We start from the raw sequence: 19,435 nt of genomic DNA on the forward strand, positions 1-19,435 counted from the left end.
AAATCCAAGCACAGATGTTGCCCCATGTGTAACAGTTACCAGTCACCTGGGATAAGAGACTATGCCATTCCTGCATAGGATAGGTGTTATGTGAAAAAACCCCAGACTTCGCCTCCGAGCTAAGATCTTTGATCAAATTGGAGGTCGAAAGTGCCTTTTAGTCCCTCACACAGGCGATAAGGTCAAAGAGCAGAAAACCACCAAGTACCCCCAGTTGAGTCCTCTAGCTCTAAGGAAAAAGCCTCTGATATATCAGACTCTTCCTCGGACGATGGAATGGGTGGGGCGCCACTATTTTGCTCTAGAGGTGGTAAAAAAACGTAGTTAAGGCAGTATATCTATGTGGGTGATAGACCATCGACCCGAAAAAACAGTACAGGATGTAATGTTTGGGGGATTGGGCCAGAGGAAGCGCAGATCATTTCCCCTGAATGAAAACATACAGGCCCTGATAAAGAGTGGGAGAAACCTGAAGAATTCATCAGTTCAATCCCTGAAAAGGAAATACCCCTTCGAGGATACAGCATCAACATCAAAGCCCCAAAACTAGATGTCGCTGTTGCAAAGGCCTCTAAAAAAGAAAAAAAAAATAACCTTCCCTTTGAAGACATGGGGAACCTTGAAAGACCCACTAGATAAAAAGGCTGATGCTTTTCTTAAAGGGGCATGGGAAACATGGGGGGGGGGGGGTAATCTTAGGTCTGCTATAGTGGCTACCTGCACCTCTGGATCCTGATGATATGGGTGGATCAGCTTGAGAAACCGCTCCGGAATGGAGTACCCAGGAACAAAGTGTTAGAGTCCATCCCCTTGATACTGGGGACAGCAGCCTTTTTGACAGATTCTTCAGCTCACTGTCAGATTAGCATCCATGTCTGCAGCTCTCTCGAACGCAGCCCGCAGAGCATTTTGGCTCAAATGCTGGCCGGGAGACTTGCAGACCAAATTAAAATTATGGTCAATTCCCTGTGAAGGAGAGGTTTTTGTTTGGAGAGACGTTGGATGACGTCCTTCAGAAGTCAGGGGATAAGAAAAAAGGGTTCCCTAACCTGACCGCTCCCACTTTCAGATGGTCCTTTTGGAGTAGAAAATTCTTCTGGAGGAGGCCCCCGAGAGAGCACAGTAGATGGGATGAGGGGAAGAAGACAAGGGATTCCTCTTCTGAAGTTCCTCCCGTGATAGGAAGCCCTTGAAGTGACTGTCCCTGGTGGGGGGCAGACTGCCCTGTTTCCTTCCCTTTTTTTTTTTTTTCTTCCGGCCTGGGAAAAAATTTCAATTAGTCCCTGGATACTAAATCTGGTCAGGGCAGGCCTTCGGATAAACTTCCATTCACTCCCCAGAACTTTGTCGTGACTCCCCTATGATCCTCTCTGGAGGAACAGAAGGCCCTGGAGTGCAAGGTTTTGGACCTTGTAAGAAAAGCTGTTCTGCAGGAGGTCCCCCCTCGAGAAAGGAGGGAGGGATTCTACTCCCCATTGTTCCTGGTAAACAAACCATATGGGTCATACTAGACAACTATAAACTTGAGGGGGTTGAACGGTTATGTAAAAACAAATTCAAGATGGCGTCAATAAAGTCGACTGTCCAAAATACTGTTTCCAAATTGCTTCACGATTGTTCTGGATCTCAGCGACACGTACTACCATGTCCATATACAGACTCTCAAAGGTTCCTCAGAGTAGCGGTCTCCATAAAAGGAGAAATAAAGTGTTTCCAGTACAAGGCCCTTCCTTTCGGGTTATCAATAGCCCCTCGAGTATTTACCAAATTGGTGGCAGAGGCTATGGTGCACCTGAGAGAACAGGACATTTTGATAGTCCCTTATTTGTACGACTTTCTGGTAATAGGCGACTCTGCTCAACTTTGCAGAGAACAGCTTAGCCGAGTAATGACTACCTTATTAGACCTGGACTGGCTTCGAAGCCTAAAAAGTCAAGGCTCGAGCCAAAGACTACAAAAGTTTCTAGGACTTATATTGGACTCTTGGAAGCAAGAGTGCTGCCTTCCAGTAGAGAAAAGGGGGATGATTATAGACCAGGTATCAAGAGCCTCAGAGCCCATCCATGACTTTGAGGAAGGCCATGTCCCTGCTAGGTTCCCTTACGGCTTGTTTGCCAGCAGTTCAGTGGGCCCAGATACACACCAGGGACCTCCAGTAGGAGATTTTAAAGAACCAAGCCTCATTAAAAGGTCACTTAGAGTGACACATGACTGTCTTTGGCTACTATTCGTTCCCTAAGTTGTTGGGGAGATATGAGCAATCTGACCAAAGGGGTCCCTTGGGTAACAAAAGTGTTCCGATTAGTTACCATGGACGCAAACCCCACTGGATGGGGGGGCTCACCTTGGCGACAAGGTTACTCAGGGGATCTGGAAAGGCCAGGAGCTCGAGGAATACTCAAACCAAAAAGCTATTAGCAAGGAGTTATGCCCTGTTAGAATTCCTGGATACCCTGTAAGTTCATAATGTGTGAATATTTTCGGACAATCGGGTAGCTGTGGCCTATCCTAGCAATCAGGGAGGAACCAGGTCACTGGCCCTAATGAACATAACCTCCCAGATTTTCAGTTCCGCAGAAAGCGATCTCGTGTCCCTATCGACACTACGCATTCGGGGGGGTAGAGAATCACAGGGCAGACTTTTTGAGCCGCACTCAATTAAGACAGGACGAGTGGGCTCTGAACGAGTCTGTTTTCGAACACTCTGGAAATGTGGGGCCTCTTGGGCATGGATCTTTTTGCCAATATCAAGAACGAAAAGGTAGTCTCTCTTCTCCCTAGATCCCAGAGGGGACCGTCCGGCTCTAGATGCCTTTATGATCCCATGTAATCAGATCCTGGCCTATGCCTTTCCCTTGTTCGTTCTCATCCCAGCGGTCCTAAGGAAGATCAGGGAGGACAAGGTGAGAATAATACTGATGGCCCCCCTTTGGCCAAGAAGAACTTGGGTCTCCTGTCTGAGGATGATGTCCATCACCAGTCCTTGGGTTCTACCAGAATTACCAGACCTTCTTTCTCAGGGACCGGTGTTCTACCCTTAGGCAGCGAGCCTACATTTGACAGCATGGAATTTGAAAGGGCGCTGGTGAGGGATAGAGGGTTTTCACCAAATTTGGTCTCCACCCTGCTAAAGAGTAGTAAAATTGTCACCACGAGGTCTTATGGTAAAAACCTGGGGGAAATTCCTATCCACCTCAGGGGTGAGAATCTAGGATGGGATTCCAATTACAGCAATCCTGGAATTTCTGCGGGAGGGGTTGGTACGAGGCCTGGCGACCAGCACCTTAAAAGTCCAGGTGGCAGTCCTAGGGGCCCTATTTAATCAAGACAAGGGAGGCAATCCTTGGGTAGCGCAATTTTTATTAGAACCTCTGCAAGATCTAGGCCAATTGTAAGCCAGAAATTAGCGCCATGGGATCTAAATCTAGTCCTATCAGCCCTAACAAGTCTTCCATTTGAACCTCTGGATTCGGTCCCTCTCAAGGTCCTGTCACTTAAAACTGTCCTGCTTGTGGCTTTAAAATCAGCCCAGAGGGTAAGCGATATACAGGCCTTATCTGCGGACCCTCCCTTCACTAAAATCCTAGAGGATAGGGTTATTTTAAGACCTGACCGTGCTTACTTACCCAAGGTAGCATCTCGATTCCACAGATCCCAAGAGTTCCTGCCTGCCTGCCTGCCTGTCCTCAAGAGCCACCAACAGGTCATGTTTTCAGGATTTCCTTAGTATTGAAGAGGTGATAATTGCATCACCTGGACAATACTAAGGAAATCCTGAAAACATGACCTGTTGGTGGCTCTTGAGGACCGGAGTTGGGGAACACTGCCTTAGATGTTAGAAGATGTTTGGTTCAGTACCTAGAGTCCTCCCAGGGGTATCGGAAGGAAGGATCCCTGTATGCTTTCAGGGGCCTAGGAAGGGACTCAAGGCCTCCAAAATTACCTTGGTGAGATGGATGAAAGATGCAATAGTTTTGGCCCACTCATCTAGTGGGAATATCGCCCCGGAGAGCCTGAGAGCTCATTCTACAAGAGCGGTGGCAACCTCCTGGGCGGAAAGGTTGGAGGTATCAATAGAGCAGATCTGTAAGGCTGCCACTTGGTCATCACCTTCTACTTTTTTTCAGGCACTATCAGCTGGACCTAGCCTCTTTTTCTGACCTAACCTTCGGGAGAAGGTTTTTTTCAGGCTGTGGTTTTTTTCAGGCTGTGGTCCCTCCCTAAGTTGCAACTCTGTAAATTTTCTCCATGGTGCTGTCATGGGGGAAGGAGAAAGACAGACCTAGCTACTTACCGGTAACAAGATTTCTCAGAGCCCATGATAGCACCTGTTTATTCCCTCCCGTCACGTGTCGGTGAGCACGCTTTTACGGTTTGTGGTATGATTTATATATAGACACTGTCTTTTCTGATGAGCAGTATGATAGCTATATAATTGTCATTAACCTGGAGGTCCTCCTATGCTCTGTAAACCAACTGATGGGAGGGAGAGGTACCGCCCATTTATCTGTAGGTTTCCTCTCCCTGAAGGGCGGATCCCCTCTTTCCGTGGTGGTATGGGCTCTGAGAAATCCCGTTACCGGTAAGTAACTGTCTTTTTTTTGCAATTTCACTGCATTTGGAATTTTTTTCCCCATTTTTCAGTACACAATATGTTGAAACCAATGGTGTGGTTCAAAAGTACAACTTGTCCCGCAAAAAACAAGTCCTCACATGGCCATATTGACCGAAAAATAAAAGTTATGTCTCTGGGAAGGGGAGCAAAAAACAAAAACGCCAAAATGAAAATACCTCCGTCATGAAGGGGTTAAAAGTGTCGGGCAGCTGTCAATGTGCCGAATGCTGATAAATAAGTTAGTCCTTACCCAAATTCTATCATATCTGTATTCTTTTCCTTTCAGGACTGGAGTTACCCGATGAGAAGGGAGATGCAGGTACAGTAGATTTTAGTGTGTGTGTGTTTTTTTTTTTTTTTTTTTTTTAATTATCCAAGTTCGGACTGTCCGTAGATCTCCTGACCTGAACTCTATACCCTCACGTGTGACTGAAGCTGTGGGGTTCAGGTCTGGAGACCCTCAGCTATCCTGTACATATAATGGTCTGTACTCAGAACAGTAGAGTACTATGTGCGCAGCCTGTTGCAGTTTTACTTATAGCAAACTGGAAATCATGCCAGATGACTCGGCTCTGCTATATCTGCAGATCCTCCTTTTGTCTGGGGGGTGTGGGTTGGGGGTGTTCTTATTTGGTAGATGAGGTGGGATTTCCTTCTGTAACTTATTTATCTGCTTATTCCTTTTTTTTTTTTTTTTTTAGGAAATTTTACCTGGCTTGTTTTTGGGTCCATACTCGGCAGCAATGAAGAGCAAGGTATGTATTTCCAACGTGGACCTATATTCACTGTAATATTGGCAGCTTATTGCTGAAATTTTGGCCCTGTTAAAATTAATGATGAAAACACAACCCCTGGATAGGAGAGGCGCTGTTTTTCTGTTTTCATGGCTTGTTTGTTTGTTTTTTTATTTCTTTTTATCACATCCCATGTGAAGTCTTTAATCAGATGATCATTTATTGCAGCTCTCTATACTCCAGAAATCCGGCATAACACACATAATCTGCATAAGGCAAAGCATCGAAGCCAATTTCATCAAACCAAATTTTCAACACCTTTTCCGGTAAGTGCTGATTTCTTGAAGTGTTATCTGACTGTTAGGGATGTCATCTGGAAACTGTTAAACTTCTCCTTCCAAAATTGGGCACCCTCTGCACAAGACACAACCAAATATATTTGTTTCGCTCCATCTGATGTGTTACAGGGGGGCTCACATAAAGCTGGAGTTACACTAAACGACTTACCAACGATCACGACAAGCGATATGACCTGTCCGTGATCGTTGGTAAGTCGTTGTGTGGTCGCTGGGGAGCTGTCACACAGACCGCTCTCTCCAGCGACCAACGATCAGGGGAACGACTTCGGCATCGTTGAAACTGTCTTCAACGATGCCAAAGTCCCCCTGCAGCACCCGGGTAACCAGGGTAAACATCGGGTTACTAAGTGCAGGGCCGCGCTTAGTAACTCAATATTTACCCTGGTTACCATTGTAAAAGTAAAAAAAAAAAACACTACATACTCACATCCTGATGTCTGTCACATCCTGATGTCTGTCACGTCCCCGGCCGGCGTCCACAGGGTTAAAACTGCTTTCGGCAAGAGCGCTGCTAATGCACGCGCTGCTGCCGAGAGCTTCCCGGCACTGACTGTCAGCGCCGGCAGTAACAGCGGTGACGTCACCGCTGTGCTCTGCTTTACGGCCGGCTCTGATAGTCAGTGCAGGGAAGCTCTCGGCAGCAGCGCGTGCATTAGCAGTGCTCCTGCTGAAAACAGTGGACACCGGGGGACGTGACAGACATCAGAATGTGAGTATGTAGTGTTTTTTTTTTTTTTTTTTTTTAACTTTTACAATGGTAACCAGGGTAAATATCGGGTTTTTAAGCGCGGCCCTGCGCTTAGTAACCTGATATTTACCCTGGTTACAAGTGAACACAATGCTGGATCGGCGTCACACACGCCGATCCAGCGATGACAGCGGGTGATCAGCGACCAAAAAATGGTCCTGATCATTCCCCAACGATCTCCCAGCAGGGGCCTGATCGTTGGTCGCTGTCACACATAACGAGATCGTTAGCGGGATCGTTGCTACGTCACCAAAAGCGTGACGTTGCAACGATATCGTTAGCGATATCGTTGTGTGACTCAGCCTTTAGGCTCCAGATGGAGCATCAACTGGTACAAAACTGCATCATGGTCCTGTCCTCTTAGACTTGATTCTTGTGCCCTGACTTGTTTTAACCTTTGTTCGCAGTTATTTAGTCCTGGATATTGCAGATAATCCTATTGAAAACATCATTCGGTTTTTCCCTATGGTAAGTACTTCTGTCTGCACAGTCCACCTATTATCTTAGTTGTCGCGGCAAATACAATGCCTTTTATTATAGACATCGGCTTTTTTATGACTGGACTTTATCTATATGGACTTTAGACGTGTGTTCCGAGTTGCAGCCTGAAATCCAGTGATCTGTGTTTTTTTTTGTTTTTTTGTTGTTGACCACTTCCGGTTTAAATTCATATTTGAATGGAAAAATGGAGCCAACCTTGCTGGGTTCTCCCGTGCCAGGGTGGGGACCATATACTAGGACTGGTGTAATCGAGTGAAAATATCCAGAGGAAGGGGTCAGGAGGATGCGCCAAATCCTTCTAATGGAAGGGATCGGAGGAGGACGTGATCTATTGTTTTAATGTGTAGGCAGTGCACAATCAAGACAACTGCATCCGTGTACAACGGTGTCCAACTAAAAGTATCCGAACAGTTTGTCATTCCTTAGCACACGTGGGCTAGAACAGCAGAAAACCACCAGTTTCAGTACCTGTGCGGTCTAATGGAAATTGACTCCATAGAGGATAAAAAAGCATAAATTGTATCAAATTGCTGTTGTGAAAATTTTCATTCACTGCCTTAAAGGGAATCTGTCACCTCATTTACCTGCTATAAACTGAGGCCACTGCCTATAGGGGCTTATCTACAACATTCTGTAATGCTATAGATAAGCCAGCCCCCCCCCATTGTCACCTGAAAGATACGAAAAACAAGTTAGATTATACTCACCCAGCGGCGGTCTGGGTCCGGCGCTTCCCTTCTTCATGCGATGACGTCCTCTTCCTTGCTTCTGTCACGGCGCAGGCGTAATTCTCTACCCTGTTGAGGGCAGAGCAAAGTACTGCAGTGCGCAGGCGCCGGGAAAGGTTAGAGGCCCGGTGCCTGCGCACTGCAGTACTTTATGCTGCCCTGTTGAATTACGCAAAAGCCGCGACACGAAGCAAGGAGGAGGACGACCTCTTATAAAGATGGGAGGCGCCGGACCTGTGACTCCCATCAGACCTGAACTGGGACCACCACTGGTGAGTATAATCTAATTTGTTTTTCTCATCTTTCAGGTTACATCAGGGGCTTATCTACAGCATGCTGTAGATAAGCCCCTAATGGCGGTGGCTGCAGTTTATAGCGGCAAAATGAGGTGACAATGTCCTTTAAATTCAAGATCGCTTCCACAGTGATGCCAGGACATGAGTACCTAGAATTAACCATTTGATGGGCTTTGTTAACCCATTTCCAACACTTGCAGTATATGTACATCATGATCGGGAAGGACTTCCCAACCTATGCAGTACATGTATGTCATGGCAATCGCCCACTCGCAGGGTGCTTTGTGCCAGTGACCACCAGTGGGTGTCAGCTGACACCCGCACTGCTTCTGGCACTTTAACCCCTAAATGATGTAATTGGTGAAATTGCAGTATTTAGAAACCAGGCAGAGGGAAGAAAGCCCCTCTACTTTTGGATCGGAGATGTCATGAAGACATCTGGGTCACCAGGCACTAGGAAGTTAGTTAGATCATGCGCAGTGCGAAGAAATTAATCAAATTCTGTACTCCAAAATCCAAATGCCCCACTCCCTTCTGAGCACCACAGTGTAACTAATCCATATTTAGTGCTCACAGGTTTGTCATTTCTGTAGCAATGAGAGCTCGGCTAATTTGAGTGCATGAGCTGGACTGCAATGTACTGGTCACTGCAACGGCAGTTTGCAATTTTCACTGCGCAACATCAATTTTTTTGGAAAAAAATCATGGAGTCAATATTGACACCTGTGGATAAATTCCAAAAGGGCTAGAATTTCCAAAATGGGGTCACTTGAGGGAGGATTCTGCTCTTTTAGCACTCAGTTTGCAAAATCCATAGACAAAACCCCTATTACAGAAAATTCTGCTCTAGGATGCCTTCTGTATAACGGTACTGCCTAGCCATATGATGAGACTCGGGAGGGACAGAGCGCTATCTGCCAATAGTGCTCCTTTTGTCCTGAGTCTCACCGTATGGCTAAGCAGTACTGTACAGCCACATTTGGGTTATTTCTACATTCAGCAGAAATTGTGGGACAAATTTTGGTGCCATTTTTACCCATTTCTCAGTGTTAAAATATAAAATCTGATGGTGTTGATTCTTAAATCTACCCAACCGTTTACCAGGGAGTACCACTGGCGGTTGAACAAGTTCCTGAGTAAAGATCCAACAATTCGGAAAACTTTTATTGAACCATCTCGCTGACTTTTTCCATCTGAATGAGGGCTCAGTTTTTTCTCCTTCAGTTCCGTGGGAAGCCTACAAGGCTGTCATGAGGGGTTATTGTGTTAATTAATGTTCCAGATTAAAAAGATGTTAAATTTGAATTCAACAAATTAACTTCTCAATTGATTAAGGAGGAGCGTCGGTTAGCAGTCTCTCCCTCTGTGATAATCTTGAATATTATAGCGACTAGAAATAAACTAAATGATCTTTCAATGCGTAAAGTTGAAAAACTTCTTTATACGAAGCAAAAATAGTACGAGAATGGTAATAAAGCCCTTGCTCTCTTGGCTAGTTTACTGAGGGAGCCCTGAACTCTTATCTCCAGGCTCTGAGAGGAGTGGATGGCATGATCCACTATAATCCAACTGTATTTTCGGAATTAATTTATTTCTATAGCAAATTATATAATTTACAAGTTACTCCCCCTGTAAAGAAGACTGATAGAAATATATATTAGATGGAATATTTGACAGCTCTTCTGAATGCTAAAGTGGAGAATTTTGATTTCGTATGGGCCCCATGGGATTACTATTGGGCTCAGAGAAATATTTAGGTCATCTTTAATTCATTGGCCCTTCCTCTTCTCAGATGTTAAATTTTCCCCCTTCCTTCCCTTCCTTTTTGTGAGTGTCGTGTCCTTTTCCGTATGAGGATTTTCCCATGATGATTTTTTTTTTTTACTTTTCTATATATGCTTTTTGTTGTAACTTTCTAATTAAGGTATAATGGTGGATTCTTGGCATCGGGACTCGCTCGGGATTATGGGTGTTTGACCCATTTTATATTCGTTATATAAGCATCTTATTGTCCTAGTGAGCTCCTTCCTCTGTGTTCCCACACTGCCTTGTCATTGTAACGTTTCAATTTCATATGTCTTTGATTGTAACTGTCTGGATTTTTGTCCATTTGTTAACTTAAAAAACTTTAATAAAAATTTACAGTTTAAAAAAAAAAAAAAAACTCTTAATAAAATTTTGGGGATTAAAATATTTTTTTTCTTCATTGCCCAATGGTATAAATTCTGTGACCCACCAGTGGCGTCAATATGATCTTTGCACCCCTAGAGGAATTCATTGAGAGGTTCAGATTGTAAAATGGTGTCTCTTGTGGGGGGTTCTGCTGTAATGGCACCTCAGGTGCTCTGCCAATGTGATGTCACCCTCCAACCATTCCAGCAAAATGTGAACTCCAATATGGCGCCTCCTTCCTTCTGAGCTTTGCACTGTGCCTCGAGTAGTATTTCCCTACATATGGGGTACGGGTGTACTCAGGAGAAATTACACAACAAATTTTGGGGTACATTTTCTCCTGCTATACGTATGAAAACAAAAAAATTGGGTCTAAATTAACATTTTGGTGGGAAAAACTGATTTTACTTCACTGCTGAGTTATAAACTTAAAGGCAGATGGGGATTCAAGGTGCTCAATACACATCTAAATACATTGCTTCAAGGGCCTAGTTTCTAAAATTGTTACTTGTGGGTTTTTCCACTGTTTAGGCACATCAGTGCCATCAAAATGAGACATGACGCCGGCTTACTACTCCATCAAAGTCTGCGTTCAAAAAAGTCACTTATTTTCTTTGCCCTGCCGTGCGCCTAAACAGTATTACTGTGTTGCCTCGCTAGGAGGCGACACTATGCATAATCTGAAAAAGATTAACCGTGGTCCTCCTCTGCAGTATACACCCCTGGATGGCGTCAGCCTTCTCCAGTTTTTGCTTGGTGTCGCATAGGAGGCACACCTAAAATTTTTCTTTTCTTTACTCCGTTTTTCCGACGGGATTACAGATGAAGAAAAGAGGGTCTACTGCGAGACTCCCGGCATGGCTCCTTCCTCGGCCCCCTATCACTAGGTGCCCGGTTGAAGTGGAGATGGCTATCCCCCATGTCGCTCCTTCCCCAGTCCCTCGGGTGCTGGTTCGAAGTCGAGACCCCCCTCCTTCCCCAATTCCTTTTGGTTTCTGGGTTGAGGTCGAGGCGAGGATAAAGCCCCCTGATGGTCACACAGCACCCTCCCTAATCCTGAGACGCCTCAGGTAGGGCTGTACAGGCAGCACTCTGCAGCTCCCAGCAATGGGCCAGCACACTGCGCCTGCATCCAGGGACCCCAGCCTAGCTGCGGGCTCCTGTCGGGGCTGGGGGGAGTGCAGGCATGGCGCAATACACAGGGCTCCCTGCGCCTCTGTCTCTGCGGCAGCACCATTTCTATACTGCCCCAGGGGGACCCCACACCGGGCCCCCATCCGCTTATAGCCCCACCGCTATCCTGCCTTTAAATCCGGGGGAGTCCGGTTCAGATCCGACCCCCTTCTGGATTTTCACGCCGGCCTGGAGCCCTTCTGGGCATCAGGCATCTAATTTAGGCCCCGGCTTCGGCCTAGCTGAAGCTACCGCCTCCTCTCCGCCCCCCAGATAACAAATATGACTCTACAGTGTCATAGAGGGCGCGTTTTTACACAGTTCTGCCGCCTTTTTCCAGCTCTCCGCCCCCTCCCCCCCCCCCCCCCCCCCCTTCCTCTCCCTCTCAGCGGCCATTTTCTGCTGCAGATTAACCCTTCATCTCCCGGTCTGCAGGACCAGGCAGCCAGTCTCCAGGGGGCACAGGACTGTGGTTCTTCGGCGCTGGACCTAGGGGCACACTGGTGGGGTAATATCACAGCTGGGTTTTTTACTCAGCTGTGAATCCATATTCCCTATAAGGCTCCCCTATAGGCTTCTCTGCATCACTATAGGGTCCTCCTACATAGCTAGCCCTTCCTCTGTGCACTATGCCGGGCTCAAGGTCCAAGAGAACCAGGCAGAACTGCTATTATGCATTCTGCACAGCCTGCGGGACCGCTCTCCCCAGTGGCAGCATGTACCCGCATTGCCAGAACTGTATACAGACTAATGTGTCAGAGCCCCAAGAAGCCCCTGCCACTGCTTCGGTGTCGAATGCCACGCCGGAATGGGCTACTCAGATGTCGCAATCTATATGACGCAGTCTATAGATATCCTAACCTCCACATTGCTTCAGGCTCTGCAGGGTCATGCCTCGGCTATGACCGTTACCCAGCAAAGGGAAAGCTTGACTCAGGATCAAGATGACCCTGGCACATCCATGTCTAGGTCAAGACGCAAGCGGACTCAAAGATCAAGTTCATCTGCGTCATCCCATAGCACACGATCATCCCCCTCCAGGGAGAGACACTGTAGCTCCAGGTCATCTAGACAGTCCCATTCCAGGGACAGACAATGTAGATCTCCGCAATCCCCGACCAGAGAAGGCCTCCTCCCCAGCTCACCCATTAGGGGACGCCTCAGTGATACACAGGATTCGGAAGGCATCTGCGACTCTGACTCAGACAGGGAAATGGAGGGGTCCCTGATCCCAATCCCCCCCTAGCAATACAGGGCTAGTTGAAGACCTAATCTCTTCCATCCATCGGGTGCTGGACATTTCTGATCCGCCACCAGAGGCCCCAGAACATAAGATTTCCTTTGAAGGACCTCTGAAACCGCCTAAGGTTTTCTCTAACCACCCAGAGTTTTAAGGCGATCCTTAAAAAGCCGCTCACAGCCTGACAAAAAATTCGCTAAACGCAAATATCTGGAGGCGAGGTACCCCTTCCTGCAGAAGGACACCAAGGAATGGACAGATCCACCCGAAGTGGACCCCCCAGTCTCTAGGCTAGCAGCACAGACCCTCCTTTCACTGCCAGATAGCTCAACCCTCAGGGACACAGCAGACCGGAATGCATGGCTCGTTCAATTTTCGAGGCAGCAGGGGCATCCCTGGCTCCTGCGTTCGCCTCAGTTTGGGCTGCCAAGGCCATTCTGGCCTGGGAAAAAAAATTTACAAGCTCTCCAAGCATCCGCTCCTGAGCTGTCAGACCAAGCGGTTGAAATGGCAGTTGTAGCAGATTACATGCTTCATGCAGCTCTGGATTCAGCAAGGGGAGTAGCGGGGATAGCATGAAACGCCATCACAATTCGGCGTATCCTCTGGCTGCGGGAATGGAAAGCGGACGCAGCCTCAAAGTCCCTCACGCACCTCCCCCTACCTCAGTGGGAGACTTTTCGGTGAACAGTTGGACACGATGATATCCAACTCAGACCTAAACGCACTTACAAGAAGCGTAATCAAACTCTATTCCGATCCTTTTGGATCTTCTCGGGCTGGTCCATCTTGCGTCCAACACAAAATCGTAACCGTTCCCCACGCAGGGACAACTCACGATCGGCGCAAAGGTCGGACAAGACATGGCAGTCAAAAGCAGGCCAGCCTAAGCCCAGAGGAGGAAGATCTCAGACTTTCTTCTCATCATGACTCACAGACTCCGGAAGACACCACACCAGTAGGCGGCCAACTTGCTCTTTAATCAAATCTGGCTGCCTATTACAGAAGACAGGTGGGTCAGGGAACTAGTGTCTTCCGGATACAAAATAGACTTCACCTCCAACCCACCGGACCGATTCTTCCTCTGTTCCCCCAAAACCACCAGCCAAGGCTCGTGCCTACCACCAAGCGGTCTCCTCGCTTTTTCAAGCAGGAGTCATAGTACCGGTCCCCACGACCGACCGCTTCTGAGGGTTCTACTCCAATCTGTTCGTAGTTCCCAAGAAAGGCAGCGTACGGCCCATACTAGACCTAAAACAGCTCAACAAATATGTACGTGTCCGTCACTTCCACGTGGAGTCCCTTCGGTCCATCATTGCATCCATGGAGAAGGGAGAATATCTCGCCTCCATAGACATACAAGACGCATACCTGCATATACTTATTGCACCTACCCATCAGAGGTTTCTCAGGCTCGCAATAGGCCAGGACCACTACCAATTCGTGGCTCTCCCGTTTGGACTCGCCACGGCTCCCAGAGTGTTCACCAAAGTCATGACAGCCACCATGGATGTCCTGCACTCCAGAGGCATGGTCGTTCCATACCTGGACGAGCTACTCATCAAGGCTCCCACCTTCAAGGACTGCGAGCTCAGCGTCTCAATCACAACCGATACACTCAGTCGCATGGGCTGGTTAATAAACCTACAAAAGTCATCACCAACCCAGTCAGTCCCTGACCTTCCTTGGAATGCTATTCAACACCTCCAGGGGTCTAGTGCTCCTTCCCAAGGACAAGGCACTGGCTCTCCGCCTAGTAGTTCACACCCTCCTCCGCAAACCCCCTCGATCTCTCCGGTTTGCCTTGAGTTCTCGGCAAGATGGGGGCAGCAATAGAAGCGGTCCCATTTGCCCAGTTTCACCTCAGGCCTCTCCAACTAGCCATTCTCAAGTCCTGGGACAGGAATCCCTTTTCTCTCGACAAGGAGTTCCAGCTAATGTCGTCAACCAGGACGTCCCTGCACTGGTGGCTCAAGCCAACCTCGCTAACAAAGGGGAAATCCTTTCTCACAGGTCAATGGAAGGTTCTGACCACCGACGCGAGCCTGATGGGTTGGGGTGCAGCGCACCTACACCACAGGGCAAGTGGTCCCCAGTGGAAGCGACCATGCCCATCAACATCCTGGAAATTTGTGCCATCCTTCTGGCATTGAGGGCCTTCCATCACTGACTGGCAGCCTCACATCAGAATACAGTCAGACAATGCCGTGGCATATGTGAATCACCAAGGGGGACCCGCAGTACCCAGGCGATGCGAGAAGTGTCACACATCCTCCACTGGGCAGAGGACACGGTCATTTCTCTCGGTGGTCCACATTCCGGGTGTGGACAACTGGGAAGCAGACTTCCTCAGCCGACAAGAAATAGACTCGGGAGAGTGGTCTCTCCATCCCAAAATTTTTCGCCAGATCTGTCACCGCTGGGGGACCCCAGATGTGGACCTAATGGCATCCTACTTCAATGCCAAGGTCTCCAGCTTCATGGCCAGAACACACGATCTGCGGTCGCTCGGAGCAGACGCTCTGGTTCAGGACTGGACCCGGTTCCAGCTTCTGTACATTTTTCCACCTCTCCCCCTGATACCCAGGGTGGTGAGGGAGTTCCAACCATCCTAATCGCACCGGACTGGCCCAGACGTACATGGTACGCCGACATCGTACAACTTACAGCAGACGCCCCCTGGCGTCTCCCCGACCGCCCCGCTCTTCCATCACAAGGCCCGTTCTACCACTAGAACTCAGGGGCTCTCAATTTGACGGCGTGGCCCTTGAGACCTGGGTTCTAACCCAGGCAGGGCTCTCACCGGACGTCATTGGAACCATGATCAGGGCACGGAGGCCAGCCTCTAAGATTTATTACCGTACCTGGAAAGCTTTCTTTACTTGGGGCGAGTCTCGTGGCCAGACCCCATTCCCTTATTCCCTCCCCAAACTACTTGGTTTTCTTCAATCGGGTCTGGAGGCCAGGCTGTCCCTGGGCTCGCTTAAGAGTCAGGTGTCTGCCCTCTCAGTGCTTTTTCAAAGGCGCATTACTACCAAGCCGCAAGGACATTCCTTCAGGGGGTTTCCCGATTGGTTCCCCCCTACAGACGACCACTAGAAACGTGGGACCTCAACCTGGTCCTGACAGCATTGCGGGGACCACCCTTCGAACCTCTTAAGGAGGTCCCTCTCCGCCTTCTATCCCAGAAGGTGGTTTTCCTGGTGGCAATCACCTCGCTACGCAGGGTGTCTGAACTGACAGCACTCTCCTGCAGACGGCCCTTTCTGGCTTTTCACCAGGACAAGGTAGTCCTCAGTACGGTCCCATCCTTCCTTCCGAAGGTTGTGTCCACCTTCCACCTCAATGAGGAAATTTCTCTGCCTTCCCTTTGTACGGTCCTGGTTCATAGAGTGGAGAAGGCTCTGTATACGCTTGACCTTGTCAGGGTATTGCGTATATATGTCTAGGACTGCGTCCTTCCGGAGGTCTGATTCTCTTTTTCCTTCTTCCAGAAGGCGGCTGCAAGGGTCTGCCGGCTTCCAAAGCTACCCTTGCCAGGTGGATTATATCTACCATACAAGAGGCCTACCGCCTTAAGAATTCTCCTCTTCCAGCCGGTGTTACAGCACACTCTACACGGGCGGTTGGGGCCTCCTGGGCCATTCGGCACCAGGCTTCGGCACAACAGGTGTGTAAGACGGCCACTTGGACTAGCCTACACACGTTTACTAAACACTACAGAGTTCATACCCAGTCCTCAGCGGACGCAAGCCTGGGTAGACTGGTTCTGCCGGCGGCGGTGCCCCAAGTTTAGGAGCCTGTCTGCACAATATTTGTCCATTGCTTCCCACCCAGGGACTGCTTTGGGACGTCCCATGGTCTTGTGTCCCTGAATGAGACGACAGAGTAAAGGACATTTTTGTATACTCCCCGTAAAATCTTTCTCTTAGCCTCTAATTGGGGGACACAGCTCCCACCCTGTTGCCCTTTACGGGCCGTTGTTACTGTTGAGTTCTCATATTATTCCTTGAGCTCGTACATAGTGGCCTTCTGATAGGCATGTCTGTTATTCATGTTATGTTCCTCCTAATGCTTTTGCACAAAACTGGAGAAGGCTGACGCCGTCCAGGGGTGTATACTGCAGAGGAGCCACGGTTAATCTTTTTCAGATTATGCATAGTGTCGCCTCCTAGTGGACAGCAGCATAACACCCATGGTCCTGTGTCCCCCAATTAGAGGCTAAGAGAGATTTTACGGTGAGTACACAAATCTCCTTTACCCCCACATATCGGGTATCTGCGTACTCGGGAGAAATGGCACCATACAATTTGTTGTGCAATTTCTCCTGTTACCCTTGAGAAAATGCTAAATTTGGGGCTTTAAAACAAACATTTTTGTGGGGAATTAATTTTTTTTTTTTTTATCTTTACACGGCTCAATGTTATACATTTTTGTGAGGCACCTGAGGGTTCAATGCGCTCAATACACATCTACATCAGTACATTGAGGGGTCTCGTTTCCAAAATGGGGTCTCTTGTGGGCGGTTTCCACCGTTTAGGCACACCAGGGGCTCTCCTAGCACGACATGGAGTTGTCTAATTATACCAGCAGACTGTACATTCAAGAAGTCAAATGGTGCTCCTTCTCTTCCAAGCCCTACCGTGCACCCAATTAATGGGGTTCCCCACACATCGGGTATCAACATGCTCAGGAGAAATTGCACAACAAATATTGGGGTTCCATATTTATTTTTTTTTCCTTGCTACCCTTGTGAAAATAAAATAAAATTTTTGACAAGGTTACCGTATTTTTTGCTTTATAAGACGCACCCCCAAATTTGGTGAAGAAAAAGAGAAAAATAATTTTGTTAAATGGGGGTCTGACTTATAATGCCAGTGTCCGTCTTACAAATCATATATGTCCCTCATCCTGGTATCTATATATAACCCCCCCCCCCCCCCCCATCCTGGCACATTGGGGGGGGGGGGGGCCTGTGCTGCTTGCACACTGCCCCCATGTGCTGCTGGCACACTGCCCCATCTCATCCTGGATATGCCCTTCCCCCCCCCCGTCACTATAAGCCCCCCTCTCTCTATATGGCACGCACATGGGCCCCCCCCCCCAGTCACTACATGACCCCCTGCAGGCAGGCGCATGTTATAATAACAAACACTTAACTCGCCTTCCGATGATGGCTCCGTGCTCCCAGCTCCTCGGTTGCACTTTGTGCCCAGGTCACATGATCTGATGCCTGGGAAACAGTGATAACTTAACCCATAGAAAAAGATCAAGTCCACACGGAAGGGAGCACCACAACCATATGTGAAAAATACAAAATCTTTTATTAAGCTTTTACAAAAAATAATGTAACACATAAAAATACATCACACAGAAAAACGGATAAAAACATTAAAAGTGCAGCAACAGCACAAATCTTGTACACAAGTCATATCCTAATATGATGATGTAGGAAAAGAGTGACAACCCACATCCCCAACTACTCCAGCATGGTCATACAATACAATATAATGGCCTGTGGTATAACCATATACAATGTGCTTAGTATACAGAAACAATTAGTTATATGTACATGGTTCACAGATCAAAACACATGAGCAAATAAGTGTAGACCTGCTAGTATCACAGTACCATATAGCCCTATAGGTATCAATGGAAAACAATAGACCCCACAGGCAAATAAAGATCAGTGCCTAAACGGCCTTTACCCAATGCAGCCATGCTAAATGAAAAGACCACACAGTATAAGGTCCTGCCTGTCAAAAAATAATCAAATGCATACACCATGTGGGATCCAAATGTTGAGATCAGGCTGGGGCCATGTGTGTACCGATGGAAAAGAGGAGGGAAGGAGATGTGGGAAAAGAAACCCACGCGTATCGCCGCAAAAGTTGCAGCTTCCTCAGGGAGAGGTAGCATACTGTGTCGTATCGATCCAATATTTATGTAGAATAAATGAGCTAAATGATATACTAATAAAAGATTTTGTATTTTTTACATATGGTTGTGGTGCTCCCTTCCGTGTGGACTTGATCTTTTTCTATGGGTTAAGTTGTTATGTTTCCAAGTCCACGGTGAGCCCCAACAGTTGTATATTCATCGGTGCCCTCGCCCTCACGAATTTATACTGGGTACACAGTGATATCACTGTGCTGTGCCGATCACATGATCGGATGTCGGCACAGACACAGGAAGAGCCACGAGAGAACTGGGAGCACGGAGCCATCATCGGAAGGTGAGTTAAGTGTTTATTTTATCATGTGCCTGCCTGCTGAGGGGCATGTAGTGACTGGGGGGGGCTGTGTGTGTGCCTGCAGGGGGGGAATATTCGTGATGGGAGGAGGGGGAGTGCAGGCGCATGTAATATGCACTGCTACCCTGTCAACCAACTCGGGTGCGGCTTCAGCACCGAGGTGATGGTCAGCGATTGCAGTGAATATTACATGAGGCTAATGAGCGGGAGCACATGACTTCTTGCTGTCTCTGCAGCCAGCCCCCTGACACCACTCCAGAGCCGCCCCCCCGTCCTCCACAGCACACAGATTCGGATTGTAAGATGCACCCCCCACTTTCCCACCAAATTTGGGGGAACAAAAGTGCGTCTTATAATCCGAAAAATACGGTAAATGTTTGTTCTTTAATTCCATATTCCAAAAAATTCCTGTGAAGCACCTGAAGGACTTTAGAATGGTGTCACTTTTGGGTGTTTTCTATCCTATAGACCAGAGGTGTCAAACTGCATTTCTCGAGGGCCGCCAACAGGTCATGTTTTCAGGATTTCCTTGTATTGCACAGGTGATGATTTAATCACTTGCACAGAATGATTCCAGCACCTTGTGGAATGCTAAGGAAATCCTGAAAACATGACC

At 47.9% G+C, this 19,435-nt stretch overlaps 1 protein-coding gene across 1 annotated transcript in view; it reads left to right on the forward strand.

The window, feature by feature from the left end:
• Nucleotides 1-19,435, forward strand: part of STYX (serine/threonine/tyrosine interacting protein) — a 44,774-nt gene that overhangs the window by 4,808 nt on the left and 20,531 nt on the right. The window contains exons 2-5 of the mRNA XM_077269714.1: nucleotides 4,902-4,934; nucleotides 5,317-5,370; nucleotides 5,578-5,675; nucleotides 6,864-6,924. Coding sequence (XP_077125829.1) covers nucleotides 4,902-4,934; nucleotides 5,317-5,370; nucleotides 5,578-5,675; nucleotides 6,864-6,924 — 246 coding nt within the window. The remainder of the gene's footprint in view (nucleotides 1-4,901; nucleotides 4,935-5,316; nucleotides 5,371-5,577; nucleotides 5,676-6,863; nucleotides 6,925-19,435) is intronic.

The sequence above is a fragment of the Ranitomeya variabilis genome, chromosome 1 (genome assembly GCF_051348905.1).
Source record: "Ranitomeya variabilis isolate aRanVar5 chromosome 1, aRanVar5.hap1, whole genome shotgun sequence".
NCBI lineage: Eukaryota > Metazoa > Chordata > Amphibia > Anura > Dendrobatidae > Ranitomeya > Ranitomeya variabilis.